The sequence below is a fragment of the Pipistrellus hanaki genome (genome assembly GCF_964339955.1).
Source record: "Pipistrellus hanaki genome assembly, chromosome: 5".
In the NCBI taxonomy this organism is placed as follows: domain Eukaryota; kingdom Metazoa; phylum Chordata; class Mammalia; order Chiroptera; family Vespertilionidae; genus Pipistrellus; species Pipistrellus hanaki.
Genome location: NC_140507.1, coordinates 22,013,569 through 22,031,013, shown reverse-complemented (window position 1 = coordinate 22,031,013; position 17,445 = coordinate 22,013,569). Strand labels below are relative to the sequence as shown.

The 17,445-nt window shown below is 36.2% G+C and overlaps 1 protein-coding gene across 4 annotated transcripts in view; it reads left to right on the top strand.

Moving 5' to 3' along the window:
- The window catches only part of RBM27 (RNA binding motif protein 27), a 63,694-nt gene that overhangs the window by 9,935 nt on the left and 36,314 nt on the right, over positions 1-17,445 (top strand). For 2 of the 4 annotated variants that reach the window (XM_084883160.1, XM_084883162.1), the window contains exons 2-8: positions 2,325-2,443; positions 6,077-6,201; positions 8,407-8,498; positions 9,166-9,359; positions 10,118-10,378; positions 10,981-11,274; positions 13,951-14,085. In XM_084883160.1, the coding sequence (XP_084739286.1) occupies positions 2,325-2,443; positions 6,077-6,201; positions 8,407-8,498; positions 9,166-9,359; positions 10,118-10,378; positions 10,981-11,274; positions 13,951-14,085 (1,220 nt within the window). Of the gene's footprint in view, positions 1-2,324; positions 2,444-6,076; positions 6,202-8,406; positions 8,499-9,165; positions 9,360-10,114; positions 10,379-10,980; positions 11,275-13,950; positions 14,086-17,445 lie in introns of all 4 variants that reach the window. The other 2 variants (XM_084883159.1, XM_084883161.1) reach the window with 1 other exon arrangement.

Here is a 17,445-nt window from a genome sequence, read left to right as displayed (position 1 = left end):
CTGGCAATTTTTCTCCATTAACAATTAGTTCACTCAGATTAAATATTTAGAATCTGTGTTCACTCTCTTTTATTGATGTTTTGTCTTTTTATGCTCTTTGACCTCATCACTATTCATCCTGAGTTTTAGCACTGTCACATCAAAATGTATTTTATCAGCCGGGACCGGTTTGGCTCAATGGATAGAGCGTTGGCTTGGGGACTGAAAGGTCCCGGGTTCGATTCCGGTCAAGGGCATGTACCTTGGTTGCGGGCATATCCCCAGTAGGGGGTGTGCAAGAGGCAGCTGATCGATGACTCTCTCTCATCGATGTTTCTGACTCTCTATCTCTCTCCCTTCCTCTCTGTACAAAATCAATAAAATATATTTAAAAAAAAAAACAAAAAAAAACAAAAAAAAACAAAATGTATTTTATCAGAAGAGGCCTAACTCTGCATTTGTTTTTCAGAGTCTGAATAGTAAATATATGTATAAGGCATCTGTGTATGTTTAGCCCATCTAATTTATCCAGTAATCTGAATGTTTTGTCTGTTTTTCACTAGAACCCAAATATTCTTACCCAGCATTATACTGTCAGGTTATGAGTCTCTCTAAAGAGTCTCATAACACTAGAGAAAATAACATTGCCTCTTTATGCCATTTATTACTTATTTTTAAAAATCCTTTTCTTTTTATGCTTAGAATATTTTTCTTATCCAGGATCTGAACTTTCTAAGTAAAGATAGAAATGTGATTCCCCCTTCCCATTTGAAAGTTGATTAGAATTATACTGATCAAATATCTTCCTGTTCTCAGGAGTGAAATTAAGTCTACCTACATATCTCTATCTTGAGGTATTTATGGAATAGCCAAAATGGGCATGTATGTGTAACATTTTTTTGAAGGTGGAAATGCTGTATATCATTTTTAGAATTTAACCATTTATATTTTTTACTTAAGAAAAATTATAGCTTTCTTTTTAATTTCATATTTTTATTAATTTGTAACTCATCATCTTTGAAAGTCTCTTCTAATACACTTTGATCCTTGCCCATAATTTATTTTTATTAGGTCTGAATTTTGTAAAATTGACAATCATTGTAATTTACTCTCTTAGAACTTGGTGCATAAAGGTGCATAGATGTTTTAAAAACTTGCCTTTCCAACAAAATGTTAATAGTGGCAATGAAAACATTCTATTTTTATTGAATTAAGAACTTTAAAAACATAGACTAGAAGGAAATAGAGGTGCTCATGCTTAGTCTTTCTTTTTTGCTGATCTCATAAAGTTGTTGGAAATATGACTTAAACTCTTGAGCTGGGTCTAATATTCTGGTTGACAGTGGAAGCCCAAGGACTGTAGAACAAGGTTAGTTGATTGGAGAAATGTTTTATAGGGATATGATCACTTCGCTTGAATATTGACTTTCATTACTGTCGTTCTGAATTTTTTCATTTTACCTTTACAGCAACCCTATGAAGCCATACAAGATAATGTGTTACTTAAGTGCACATTCATGAGGAAAATAGAATATTAAAAAATACATATATTTGCAACATAAAACTTTTAGTTTCATGTAATGTAAATTAAATGTTAAGTCTGACAAAGTGCTGTATGTCAGGAGTTGGCAACTCAAGGATCATATGCTGCCCTGGCATCGGAGATACTTTAGATTGTCAAAGTCAGGTTACTACTAAGTAGGGGGGAAAAGTGAAGTAGGTAAAGGTTATCTCTGCTGCCCTCCCACCACTTTCTTAACCTTTCTGTTCTGACTCCCAGATATGTTCTCTCTTGCTTTATAGCAGCTAAAGTGTTTGCCAGTAATATTTAAGGTGCCAAACTTCTATTCTCACTTTTAAAAATAAAAGATCCTTAAGTACTCACTGAGATGATTAACACTGGAGTTGATCTCCATTTTTGGATGCTGGTGCCTGGGTTATAGGGACTGGGGGAAATTGTCCTGTTACTTTCCCTCCTCCTCCCTCATCGGTCCCATGGAACAGATGGTTCCTGAAGACATTGACTGTTTCTATAGGCTGGGAGTCAAGCTGAAGCTAAGGGTCAATTTTCACTTTTTTTCTTATTACCATTGAGAAAGCAAATAAATATAGATTTAGTTAAAAATTCTGGGTATAGTTAGAAGATTGAAAGTAGGAGACAAACTATTTTATGAAAATAAGCAGAAAAGGAAATTTACTTGCACTACCTGTATGCTGTGAGTTATAGTCCCCTGTGTTTGCAGTCACTTTAAAGTTTTTAGCTTTTCAAAATAGGGGTGACTTCATTAATGATACCCATTTGAAAAAATTGTTTAACATTTTTTATATTTTCTCTATCAAACTAGATGTGATGCTGACCCTTCAGCCTTAGCCAACTACGTTGTTGCACTGGTCAAGAAGGACAAACCTGAGAAAGAATTGAAAGCCTTTTGTGCTGATCAACTTGACGTCTTTTTACAAAAAGGTAATTATTATGGATCTTTTGTCACGTATTTAAGATTTTCAGTTTAAAACTTATTGATAAAACCTTGTACATAGAAGCTTGAAAGGAAAGAAATAATCAGGGTCCTTTTATACTTGAAAATATATCCACTCATGCCTAATTATTTATCAAGTATTTTGGCAGAACTGTTTTTTCCTTTCTTTTCCTTCTCGGTTTCTTTCTTATGTTGAGGCACTGGTAACTAATGCTTTTTTAGTCCTTTGCTGCTTATGACAGATCCTAATTGATGGTAGGGGACGGGTAACATTTGAAGGATATTGAAACTGTTTATTCTTAGTGTTTATTAAGATAATGAAGCTTTCTGTTGTGTTTTTTTATTTTTCCCTCTTGGCTGGGGCTTTTTTATATCCAAGAAGAGGTGGCATGTTCTTCTCTTTGTGCCTTTAACTTCTCATCTTCTTACCAAAGTATTTTCCATAGTCCACAGAGATTCCTGGAGTCTTCCCCTGCTGCTTTTCTGACCTAATTTCCTACCTGTCCCCCTCACTGTTTATTCTAGTCACATTGACTAATGTGCTGTTTTTGTCAACATGGCAAACATATCCCCAGTTCAGGGATTTTGAATTCTTTACCCTTCCTTGAAACATGGTTTCTTCCCGTATGGTTTTTGGTCTCTTCTTAAATGTCATCAAGCAGCCATTTTCAACCTTTTTCATCTCACGGCAATCAAACTACTAAAATTCTGTGGCACACCCAAAAATAAATTTTTGCTCATCTGACCAAAAAAAAAAAATAGGTGTGATTTTAATGATACCTATTACATTAGACGGCTATAGTTGGGTTGGCTGTTGTCATTTTTATATTTGACAATCTAAGGAAAAAGAAGTCAGTGTCTCTGGCTTAATAGTCAGGTGTTGCATATTTTGAAAAAATGCTGTCTTAGAGTAGTTTCCCCTGAATGTACAGTATATCCCATGCCCTTAGACACTCTTTCTAACCTTGTTTGGTTATTTTTTTTTTTCATGGCATTTGTTATTCCCTGTCACGTTGTATGTTGATTTGCCTGTTTATATATGTCTCTCCTCCCCCACCCTGTTTTGTCTTTTCCTTCGTGGAGGAAAGAGTTGGAACCTACAGTACCTGTCACGTAGGAGATATTCAATAAATATTGTTGAAAAGATGGACAGGAATGTGGATAACGCACAGTTATTGGTTGATCTAGCTGTTGGTGGTGGGAAGTCATCCTTTAACTCAAATATTTACTGAGAAAGAAAAGATAGTGATTGTGGCCTCTCAATCTAAAACACAGTAATTCCTCCCTAGTACAGATGGGAGGATGAATATTTTCTTTTCTAAATATATTAATTTATATTATTCAGTTTCCATTGAAGACAAATCATGTAAAATGTATGGCCATGAAAAAATAAGTAAAACGTTGCAAAGACATTAGAGGTAACAGGCGAATATATCTTTGGGTATCTAAGAATTCCTTGTTGCAAAAGCTTTAAAGATTCTTAGTAACTTTTTAAAAAATTAGAAAAGCAATACATGTGAGGGAGAATTTTAAAGAACATTTTTAAAAGGAGAGCAAAATAATTGCCATAAACTTGCAACCAGAGAGAAAATCACTGATCATAAAAATAAAGCTTTTGAAGGGTTTGATGAATTTATTTTCTTAAAATTATGTGTACAATTGCCCTGACTGGTTTGGCTCAATGGATAGAGCGTCAGCCTGTGGACTGAGAGGTTCCAGGTTCAATTCCGGTCAGGGGCATGTACTTTGGTTGCAGGCATATCCACAGTGGGAGGTGTGCAGGAGGCAACTGGTTGATGTTTCTTTCTCATGGAAGTTTCTAACTCTCTACCACTCTCCTTTCTTCTCTGTAAAAAATCAATAAAATATATTTAAAAAAAATTATGTGTACAATTAACAAGAGATAATAGTTTTATAATAAGAAAAATAGTTACCACACAAATTAGTAGCATAAAGATGCTTTTTGAAGGGAAATTAATTAGATACTTTAGAAACAGCTGATTATGTATAATGTGTAATAATTACAGTGTAAGCAGGGTTTATGTTGTACTTTTAAAAAAATTTCTTGATTTTGAGAGAGAGGGAGGAAGGGAAAGAGAAACATCAGTTTGTTGTTCCACACATTTATGCATTCATTGGTTCATTCTTTTTTAAATAATTCTTCATTGTTGAAAGTATTACATATATCCCCCTTTTTCCCCCATCAACCTCCTTCAACCCTCCCCAGGCCTTCAGCACCCTATTGTCTGTGTCCATGGGTTATACATATATGCATACAGGCTTTTGGTTGCTTACCTCCCCCCACCTTTCCTATGAGAGTTCACATGCTGTTCCATTGGTTCATTCTTGTATGTTCCCTGACCTGGGATCAAACCTGCAATCTTGGCATGTTAGGATAACGTTCTAACCAACTGAGCTATCTGGCCAGGGTATTGTGTTGTACTTTTATTTTTAATATTTTTATTGATTTTTAGAGAGAGAGGAAGGGAAATGAAAGGGAGAGAAACATAGATCAGTTGCCTCCTGAACACTCCCTACGAGGGTTCAAGCCTGCAACCTGGGCATGTATTGAACTGGCAATCTTTCTGTGTACGGAACAACGCTCAACCAACTGAGCTACACTGGCCAGTGCTGTGTTGTACCTTTTAAAAATATGTATATATATTTTTTCTTGATTTCAGAAAGAGGAAGGGTGAGGGAGGAAGAGAGAGAGAGAAACATCAATGAGAGAGAATCATCGATCAGCTGCCTCTTGTAAAACCCCACCAGGAATCAAGCCCACAACCCAGGCATGTGTTCTGACCAGGAATTGAACCATAACCTCCTGGTTCATAAGTCGATGCTCAACCACAGAGCCACACCGGCTGGGCTGTTGTACTTTTCATACACTCTTTTTCCTTAGGATAGGATCACTGACAGTTATTTGATTCAAGAAATTTGATTTGAATAACAAGTATTTTGACATTTATGTTTTTAATACATTGATTTCATTCTCTCAGTTTGAAAAAGTTTCAACTAGAGCTGCCTTTAAGTAAAATACAAAAAGATACTTTCATAAAATTTTCATGCCACCATTTATTTTTTCAACTGATATAAAATATTTTAAATTTAATTTTTGAGTAGGCAGTATATTTAATCCAACAATATAAAGGTATACTGTGAAAAGTCTTACCTGTTCATCTGCTCTCTTCCCACCTCCAGTACACATTTTTTGTGTTCTTTCATCAGTTTTTATGCAAATATAAACATATAAATGTTTATTGTAACTTTGAGATCTGATTATCAGTACTCATTCTTTTTATATTTGTTCTGCATTCTGTTGTATGTCTGCCATATAATTTGTTTAACTAGTTTCTTATTCACAGAGATTCGGATTGTTTCCAGTCGTTTATTATATTGTACTCAAATAATCTTGTATATATGTCTTTTTTTTTTTTTTTTTTACATGTGCAAACATATAAAAGCCTAGAAAGTAGAATTCTCTCCCAAAAAAGGTTAGACTTATTTTAAGTCCCAACAACAGTATATGAGATGTCCCATTTACCTCAGATTTGACAATAGAATGTGTTGTCAGATTTTTGGTTTCTGTTTATATAACATATATTATTTATCTTCCTTAGAAACTTCAGGTTTTGTGGATAAACTATTTGAAAGCCTCTATACTAAGAACTACCTTCCGCCTTTGGAACCAGTTAAGCCTGAGCCAAAATCATTAGTCCAAGAAAAAGAAGAAATTAAAGAAGAGGTAATGCAGAGTTTTCTCTTGTTTTGGGGGCATCTTATGCCCCGTTACCAGTATTATTCTTAGTTGGAAGTTGATCTCTTTAGAAGTGGTAGAAATTTGTGGGGTTTGGGCATGGTGCAGTCTTTTTCAGGGCTTCTTAGTTCCTCGAACTTAAAGTATTGGAAGAATTTCAGATAGCTTGTTTAGAGATCCAAGAAATATTTTAGTAATATTGAGGAATTCAGAGAAATCTTATTCAGTGATTTTTAGAAAAATAAAACTTCATTAAATATCGAGGCTTAATTAAAGGAAAATTACTAATGAAACCTCAAGAGAACTCATTAGGTTATACATTTTCACATAAATAGAGAAAATATTCCCTCTTTTAACCACACAACTTTTAAATAATATAATCGTAAATGTCATTCATAGGAAAGAAAAGGAATAATGTTTACACAATATTGAGATATAAAACGTGATTATAGATGGTTTGAATTGAATCAAGGAAGAAATTTTACAAAGTTCACTTGTGATTCTTTTTATGTATAGATAACAGTTTTACGATAAGAATATAAGTTTTAAAATCAAGCTGCATGAGTTAAAGTAGTAGCTTTAAACAAAGCTACTTAGCTGCTCATTTGCATATCAGCAAAATGATGATCATAGTAGTATATACTTATCTCTTTGAGGATTAAATGAGATTTTATGTGTGCGCACACATCCTAGTCCAATGCCTGGCACATAAGTATTGGTTATTATACAGAAATGTTTTCCAACTTCTGTTTTTATTAATAATTATATAATGAAATTTTTATTTGAGAATAATTTTAAACATATGAAAATTATAAGTATAGTACCACAAACACCCATATACCATTTACCTAGATTCATCTGTTGAAAGTTTGCCTCACTTGCTCTCTTTATATAGACTCAGAATTATTTTCTTCTGAATATTTGGGATTAAGTCAGGTATATTATGACCCTTGACCTCTAAATAATAGTGTATATTTTATAAGAATAAAGGTATTTTCTTAACTAGCTATAGTACCATTATTAATGTCAGTAAATTTAACATCAATAAAATACTGGAATCTACTGTCTGTATTCCAGTTTTGTCAGTGAACCAACAATGTCCTTTTATTGTAGCTTGTGTTTTTTCCTCTTCATTACAGGATCATTCTAAGGATCACATATTGCATTTAGTTGTCATTTCTGATATATTTTTAAATGCTAGGATGATTCAACATTAAAAGAAAACAAAATAAAATACTTCTTTAAGATCCATTGAGATTACTATGCTTTTTACATTTTTGGCTTATGCCCTTTAATTGTCTCATAAAATCTTTATTATTTTTATTTTTTATTTTTTATTTTTTTAAATATATTTTATTGATTTTGTACAGAGAGGAAGGGAGAGAGATAGAGAGTTAGAAACATCGATGAGAGAGAATCATCGATCAGCTGCCTCTTGCACACCCCCTACCGGGGATATGCCCTCAACCAAGGTACATGCCCTTGACCGGAATCGAACCTGGGACCCTTCAGTCCCCAAGCCAACACTCTATCCATTGAGCCAAACCGGTCTTGGCGAATTGTCTCATAAAATCTTTAAAAGAGGCTCTTGGTATGTTTTTTCAAGTAATGGAAATAGAAAGATATTTTCTTTTGTACTTGGTAGAGTATAACTTTGTTGATTGCATCCCAGTGGAATAATATATCATCTGTATTTCCTGTGAATTGGTAGGATGATTTTTAAACCTAATCTAATGATTATACAGTGTTCTTGCCAGTACCATATAGTTGCCATATTGTGGCTGCCATTTTTATAGCATTCATTAACTTTTTGTTCCTGTAACCTTTTCTATGAAATATACCTAAAGTTCTCCTTAAATGAATTATAATTAGGAAAACACAAATCATTTTACTATACAATGCTTAGAAATAGAGATTTGCTATTTCTGCTGTTTGAATTTAAAGAATGGATTTTTGTTTTCCTTCTACACTGCTATTTTCTACCTTAAATTAACACTTAAAAATTAACATATTGCTGGTAATGTAATTTCAGCATCTTTTTATTTCTGTTTCCGAACTTTTTTGGGTATGATGTGACCTTAGTATTCCACTGTATTTATTTGTGCCCTCTTTGTGCCAGTAAGATTGTCATCAGGTGAATGTGTTTTGTATTTTGTAGGCCTGTTCTTGTTTCTAATGAGTGTTTTCATATAGGTATTTCAGGAGCCAGCAGAGGAAGAACGAGATGGCAGAAAAAAGAAATATCCTAGTCCCCAGAAGACTCGTTCAGAATCGAGTGAACGAAGGTTTGTATATATTTTTAATTAGGAGGATATTGATAACTCACTGCAATTACATTACAATGGCATTAAAGAGATTTTTTAAATATGAACTGACCCATCTCTCTCTCTCTCTCAGCTGATTAAAGGGAAAGTTACCTTTCTTCCTTCCATTCTCTTTTTTTGTCTTTGTCTTCCTTTTATAAACAAGCATCATTATATGCTTTCCCCAAGAGCTCAGGGGTGGGAGCAGTCTCCTTAGAGAATAATAATGAAATGTTCCATTTGGTTAGGGGTGCTTAATATTAAAATCATCCACAGCATTTTATATTAAAATTAGTGCATTTTATATTTTGAGTCATCAGCCTATCAAACAAAAAATTTGTTTAGGAAAACTTTGTTTTGAGCCTTTTTTCTTTTCTAGTTTTAAATATCTGTGTTTTTTTTCCTTCCACCCCTCCCCATACTTTGGGTTCACCTCTTTTTTTTTTATTTTTTATTTTTTTTACTTCTCCCCACCCAGTGTTCTTGAGGGAATGCAGTTTCTTTTTATATAGTGGACTAGAGAAATTTGTAGTGGTCTTACAGCTTTCTAAAAAAGCATTTGTATTATGAATTTTGATGCATCAAAGAGGACATTTCATACCACTTAGTTTCTGTATCTACATATGGCTTTTATATCTGTGTATTATAGGACACGTGAGAAGAAAAGAGAAGATGGCAAGTGGAGAGACTACGATAGGTACTTTGAGCGGAATGAATTGTACCGTGAGAAGTATGATTGGAGAAGAGGCAGGAGTAAAAGCCGGAGTAAGAGCCGAGGCCTGAGTCGAAGTCGGAGCCGAAGTAGGGGGCGCAGCAAAGACCGGGATCCAAATAGGAATGTTGGTGAGTAGAGGCTTCTTCCTAAAGACTTCACAGTTGCTTATCTTCCTATATCACTAGAGTACCCGAACTTCTCTTAAAGGCAAATGTACCTTTGTTATGTCTGTGAGTGTAAAATCTGTAATTGTCTCCAAAAATTTAATATTGATTTTGTTAAAAAGATAGGGCTCTTTTCTTGGGATAGTGTCAAAGGAGTGTGACTCAAAAGACATTATTCATAAATGTATTATAGTTATGTGCATTTCTAGATTTAAGTCATCTTGTATAATTGAAACAAATGTCCTTTAATCAATAAAGCTATCACTGGAGGAAAAGGATTGCTGGCCCCTGCCCTCTTCCCCTTCTTCTCTCCAAAAAGAATTGATTTGCTTTAAGGTTGCCTAGAGTTTATAAAATTAAAAAAAAAAAATTAAGTATATTATTGGGATCCTAGCCACTGATCTCCTTGGATGTCATTTTGGAAATCAATTCTTGAATAGCATTTTTATTAAATATCAGCAGAGAAGCTGGCCTGTCTTCATTATGTATTGGTATTGATGATATAAAAGATAGTTTTACATAAGTTATTGGTCAAAATAATGTCACATCGTTGATGTTCCTGCTTTTAGGGTATAGTAGTAATGAAAACACTTTTAAATACCAATAGCTCAGTAAATTTACTTTATTATTCTCCTTTCCTAATTTTTAAGTGAAAATACCCATGCTTTTAAAGAATAAATGTCTGATCTTATTTTTTATTTTTACTTTTGTTTCTAAAGCAGAGCACAGGGAAAGATCCAAGTTTAAGAGTGAAAGGAATGACTTGGAGAGTTCATATGTGCCTGTGTCCGCACCGCCTCCAAACTCTTCGGAGCAGTATTCCTCTGGGGCCCAGTCTATTCCCAGCACTGTTACTGTGATTGCACCTGCGCACCACTCTGAAAACACCACAGAGAGTTGGTCTAATTACTATAACAATCATAGCTCTTCCAATTCTTTTGGTCGAAACCCACCACCAAAGAGGCGATGCAGAGATTATGATGGTAAAAATTCTCTCTTTATGCTGTACCCAAAAATACTAGTAAAGCAGATGTTGCTCATATTGTATATCTTTTCATTGTAGTTCAGATTTTATTAAAAGGGATGAAGAAGGTGAATCTCTTCTGGCATATGCTTATTTATTTGTTTGATTTAGTAGTTTTGGCTCCTATTAACAGGATGTTCAAATTTGACCCTTTGTCTTTTGTTGTACTTGTTACTTCAAACACTAACTTGAAAAACACTAGGAGTTATAACTTTCTCACAATCAATGGAAAAAATATCCGTGTAAGGATTAATAACAGCAACAACAAATCCAAATTTTTATTGTGAAAATTTCATAGCAAATGCATTAATGGTGGCCAGTAGCCTTTTCTTGACTCTGTTTGCTGACTCAACAAATCATAGTGTTATCGTGTAGAAAGCAGAGTACACTTGCCCTGACCTTGGGAGATATAGGATGATTAACAGAACCACACTTACGAAGAATTTAGACTCCTTAGAGAAAAAACACTTTATAAATCAGATTGATGAGTGTTTCAGGGACTTGTTTTTTTTTCCTGAATTCTAGGTAGATCATCATAAGATTCTTTTTTTCTTTTTACAGAAAGAGGATTTTGTGTACTTGGTGACCTTTGTCAGTTTGATCATGGAAATGATCCCCTGGTTGTTGATGAAGTTGCTCTGCCAAGCATGATTCCTTTCCCTCCACCTCCTCCTGGGCTTCCTCCTCCACCACCTCCTGGCATGTTAATGCCTCCAATGCCAGGCCCAGGCCCTGGTCCTGGCCCTGGTCCAGGCCCAGGCCCAGGCCCAGGTCCAGGTCCTGGCCACAATATGAGACTTCCTGTTCCCCAAGGACATGGCCAGCCTCCACCTTCTGTTGTGCTTCCCATACCAAGTAAGTATATGTTCATTGACTGTTTATTGCAGAATTGTATTTCAAATCCATCCCTTTTGGCTAATGTGACACTACATTTAAAGTTTTTGGCCGAAACAGGTTTGGCTCAGTGGATAGGGCGTTGGCCTGCAGGCTGAAAGGTCCCGGGTTCGATTCCGGTCAAGGGCATGTACCTTGGTTGCGGGCACATCTCCAATGGGGGGTGTGCAGGAGGCAGTTGATTGATGTTTCCCTCTCATCGTTGTTTCTAGCTCTCTATCTCTCTCTCTTCCTCTCTGTAAAAAATCAATAAAATATATATTTTTAAAAAAAGATAGTTTTTAAAAAGTGAATTATAGAATTTAGGATATATTCTTATAATTAAAATGCTGTTTTCTTTTTTTTCATCTATTGTTGCATTGCATTATTTGTAGCACCTCTAACTGTAAATATCAGTAGTGGCCTATATTTATCTGAAGTGAAAATCTTGCTAGTTGATAGCATCTTAAGAAAGCCAGTGTTTTGGCTGAGACCGGTTTGGCTCAATGGATAGAGCGTCGGCTTGGGGACTGAAAGGTCCCGGGTTCGATTCCTGTCAAGGGCATGTACCTTGGTTGCGGGCATATCCCCAGTAGGGGGTATGCAAGAGGCAGCTGATCGATGACTCTCTCTCATCGATGTTTCTAACTCTCTATCTCTCTCCCTTCCTCTCTGTACAAAATCAATAAAATATATTAAAAAAAGAAAAAAAAGAAAGCCAGTGTTTTGAAGATGTCAGAAAAAATAACACACCAATAGCCCTGGCTGGTGTGGCTTAGTTGGTTGGAGTGTTGTCCTATGTATTGCAAAATCTCAGGTTCCATTTTTGGTCAGGGCACATATGTAGGTTCTGGATTTAGTCTCTTGTTGGGGTGTGTAAGGAAGACTACTGGTCAATGTCTTTTGTCTCACATCGATGTTTTTCTCTCTCTTCCTCCTCTTTAAAAAAAAAAAAAAAAAGAACATGTCAGTATAATGAAATTTCCTTGTCTTTAACGAAAATTTCTTCAAGAATCTTGAAATAATTTCAAAAACATTTTATTATGGAAAATTTCAAATATACACAGAGGTAGAATAATATATGTTCCATATGCACTGTTAATCCTATTTCAGTGGATTATCAATATTCATCTCTTTTTGCTTCATCTCTCCCTTTCCCCCCACATTTCTTTTGGCTTCTTAGTTGTTGCTGGAGTAAATGTCAAGTGTTATATCATTTTACCAGTATATATGTCAGTATGAATCTCTTCACTGAAAGGACTGTTTGTTTGTTTTTTTTTTAATAAGCAAATAATGTTCTATTATCACATCTACCAAAATTAATATTAAGAAATGTTTGAGAATGATCATCTAAAAAACCTTAGCAATTGCTAATTTATTAGAAACAGAAATAAGACTTAACTTTTCTAGTATAATTGAAAAGATAATGGAGTAGTTTACATGTATGCAAGTGTATAAGAAAATATATACTTGATGACATTTAACATTGCTATTGAACCCATAACCTTTTTTTTTCCTTTGTATGGTACGATGCTCCAACCAACTGAGCCACACTGGCCAGGGCTACCTTGTATTTTTGAAATTATAATAGAAGTTGCAAAAATACTTTAGCATGATTCTGTATATCCCTCACCTAGTTTTTCTGCAGCTATGTTCTTTATAGAACATATTTCATTCAAATTGCTAAAGGTTTTGAAACATTTAATGCATAGATTTGGTCAATAAAAATATGGAGAGGGAAGGTAGGGGTGGGTGGGTAGGTGGAACAGATCAACAAAAGAACTTGTATGCATCTATGCATAACCTATGCCCACAGACAATAGTGAGGTGGGGTGGCGGTGGGCTAGAAGGGATATGTGGGGGTGGGGGGGAGGGAGAGATGCAATACTTTCAATAATGAAGATTTAAAAACAAAAAGTAATATGGTCCTTTTAATTCAGCATTTGTGAATATTTACTGTCACATAAATGGTATACTTGTATAGTTCAACTTGATGCTATTCCCAGGTAAGATAGCATCTTTATGTATAGAAATTCTCAAAAGTTATCTCCCTGAACTTTTTAAAAGTTAAATTCAAGACTGTCATTTCCCCCCAATAATGTGCTAGAACAAATTTAAGGAAACAGAAAAGTTGAAAGAACTATATACTGCCTGGCTGGTGTGGCTCAGTGGTTGAACATTAACCTATGAACCGGGAGGCCATGATTTGATTCCCAATCAAGGCACAGGCTCAATCCCCAATAGAGGGCATGCAAGAGGCAGCTGATTTCCTTCCTTCCTTCCCTCCTTCCTTCCTTCCTTCCCTCCTTCCTTCCTTCCTTCCTTCCTTCCTTCCTTCCTTCCTTCCTTCCTTCCTTCCTTCCTTCCTTCCTTCCTAATATATTTTTATTGGTATCAGAGAGGAAGGGAGAGGTGAGAGAGAGAGAGATAGAAACATCAATGTTGAGAGGGAATCATTAATCGGCTGCCTCCTGCACACCCCTTACTGGGATCAAGCCCACAACCCAGGCATGTGCCTTTGACTAGAGTCGAACCTAGGACCCTTCAGTCCGCAGGCTGACGCTCTTTTTACTGAGCCAGACCAGCTAGGGCTATAGTGAGTATTTTTATTAGTTAGGAAATATTAATGCTGTGATTTTTACTTTTTGTTATCCATAGGACCACCCATAACACAGTCAAGCTTAATAAATAACCGTGACCAGCCTGGGTCAAGTGCAGTGCCCAATCTTGCACCAGTGGGAGCAAGACTACCTCCTCCTTTACCCCAGAACCTCCTTTATACAGTATCAGAACGTAAGTAAAAATTGTTTGATTTAAAATTGCTCAGTATGCTCTGGTTTCTCTTCAGACCGCATAAATCTTTCGCCTTTTTAAAATTGCTCAGTAAATAGAAGCCAATTTTTTTTTTCATATCAGTGTTATACTTTTTAAAATTCAATTAATTTGTATTTTTATGGATTGTGCTATATAAAATTGTATTTGTATTTTCAGGGTAGTTTACTATGTGGGTATGTTATATAGCTGGATTTTAATTTTGTGTATGGGAAGCAACCAGTTGATCTGTCTCTTACATCAATGTTTCTCTTTCTCTCTTCCCCTCCCCTCTCTCCTTTTCACTCTCTGAAAAGCAATGGAAAAAATATCCTCAGGTGAGGATTAACAAAACAAAAAAATTTTTTTTAGTGTAATATTACTTTTCAGTCATACTTTTTAAATGTCTTTCTATTCAGTTGATTTAAAAATCATTTTTGTCTTTTAATAAAATTGCCTTTGTGAATTAATTCAAGTTTATTTTTATAAATACTGTAATCAATAATTTCAAAAAATTAGTGTTTGCTTCAGTTCAAATGTAGTAAAAAGGTATATATGTGTGTTTGCATTGTAATAAAGAACTTGAACTATGCTCAAAGCTTAGCAAATTGAGAAAGTTTAAATTATGGATATTTTATTATCATAAAAATTACCATGAAAAGTCACAGCAGAGAAAATAGTATAAATGAAAAACAGCGTAACAAACAGTATTTAGTTGTGAAAATTATGTCAATAGGGACCCAAAGTAAACAGAAAAATAAAATCTGGACTTTTTTGAGGTAAAAATAGGATTATGCTTAATGCTAGCTACATACTGAGAATATATTGATTAATAAATGATTTGCCTGGTCTGCGTGGCTCAGTGGTTGAGCATTGACCAATAAACCAAGAGGATAAGGTTTGATTCCGGTCAGGATACATGCCTGGGTTGTGGGCTTGATTCCCAGAATGGGGTATATAGGAGGCAGCCAATAAATGGTTCTCGCTCATCATTGATGTTTCTACCTCTCTTTCTCTCTCCTTTCCTCTCTGAAATCAATAGAAGTATATATTTTTTTAAAAGAAAGAAAGAAACAATTTTTCTTTTAGGAAGCAAAAAATATAATGGAAAGAAATAAGTAAAAACAACAAAACTCAAAACCAGTTACAGTGTATTAAAACTAAAGGAAAAGGATGATTCAGAAACACAAGTGACAAAGGCACTAATTCTGCCAAAAATGGAACCTTCATGTAGTCTGTAATTATCAGTTGTTTTGAAAGAGGAAAATCGAATGTTAAAAGAAAATAAATTAACCCACTGTAAAATGAGGTAGGATATGTTAATGTTAGATGGTTCCATTTTAGAAAAAAACCTTTGTAATTTTGTTTTTCTAAAGTGTCAGATACTCTGAAAAGGACTTAAATAATGAGAAATGCTGTATTATTGGAATTGTCTGGAAAGACAGCAATTCATACACCTATTGAAATCAACTATTGCTCTGGCCAGTATGGCTCGGTTTGCTGAGCATCGTCCCATGCACTGAAAAGTCACTGGTTCAGTTCGAGGTCAAGGCTCATGCCCTGGTTGTGAGCTCGATCCCCAGTAGGAGGCCTGCAGGAGGCAGCCTATGGATGTTTTTTTCTCCCACTCCCTCCCCCTCTCTAAAAATCGATAAAAACATTTTAAAAACATATTTTAAAAAATCAACTATGTCCTCTGAAGTATATAAACATTTTACCCAAATTTGAAGTCATCAACTTAGTATCTATTATTTTGGTTTTCACAGGATCACTTTTAAATTAATTCTTTACTATCCTAAATTTGGTCTGTTTTTTTCCCCCCTTCTTTGAAGAAGACAGAGTAGAATCTATAAGCTATAATAATGAAAGCATAATATGCTAATTATACCAGACATCCTTCCGGATGAAGCCAGGGCTGTGAGGAAAGCCCAGGTCCTGGGTGCCAGAGGGAAGCCGGTGCCAGCAGCTGGGGGAAGGAAGGCTTACTCTTGCACTAATTTCATTTATCGGGCCTTTAGTTTTTTTAAAAAATATATTTTATTGATTTTGTACAGAGAGGAAGGGAGAGAGATAGAGTTAGAAACATCGATGAGAAAGAGTCATCGATCTGCTGCCTCTTGCACACCCCCTACTGGGGATATGCCCGCAACTGAGTTACATGCCTTTGACCGGAATCGAACCCAGGGCCCTTCAGTCCCCAAGCCGACGCTCTATCCATTGAGCCAAACCAGTTTCAGCTCGGGCCTTTAGTTTTTATAACTGCTAACTAAGCTCCTTGAACTAGGTATGTGGAAAAGTTATCTATCTATCCAATATAATAAAAGCCTAATATGTTAAATGTCCAGTCACCTGGTGACTGGTCAACTGTTAAGCCAATCAAAGTGTAATATGCTAATGATATGCTAAGGCCACTCAACTACTCGCTATGACATGCACTGACCACCAGGGGTAGTCGCTCCAACCAGTAGATTAGCTTGCTGCTGTGGTCCGGCAGATTGAGACTGAGCAAGATAGGCTGGACATGCCCTGGACCCCTCCCTGGCCCTGATCATGCACCAGTGGAGTCCCTTGGCCTGACCTGTGCCCTCTTACAATCCGGAACCCCTTGGGGATGTTAGAGAGCCGGTTTCGGCCCAATCCCACAGGCCATTCCACTTGGGAGGGTGCCAGATGCAGGGCTCACAGATGGTGAGTGTTGTGGCGGTGTAAACCTCTCCCAATCAGGACTGATTGGGTGTGAGCCCGTGGCAGATGCAGTGGAGTCCGGATAAGCGGGAGTGACATGTAGGAGATGCAGGTGGTGTTGGACTATGGGTTTCGGCCCTATCCCCACAGGCTACCCCAAAGGACCCACCCGTTCATGAATTCATGCCCTGGGCCTCTATCCTATATAATAAAAGGTTAATATGCAAATCGATTGGCAGAATGACCAGTTGCTGTGACGCACACTGACCACCAGGGGGCACTCAGTACAGCTGTGACGCACACTGACCACCAGGGGGCACTCAGTACAGGAGAAGCTAGAAGCCGGGCTCATGGCTGGCAAGCACAGCGGTGATGGTGGGAGCCTCCCCCACTTCTGTGGCAGTGCAAAGGATGTCCAACTGATGGCCTAGAGCAGAGTGGGCCTAAGCCATCAGTTGGGCATGAGCTCCTGCACTGCGAGCGTGCAGGCTAGGCTGAGGGACCCCCAAAGTGCACAAATGTCATGCATTGGGCCTCTCTCTCTCTCTCTCTCTCTCTCATATATATATATATATATATATATATATATATATATATATATATATGAATAAGCAACTGGCCAATCGGCTGGTAGCTATGACACGCAATGACCACCAG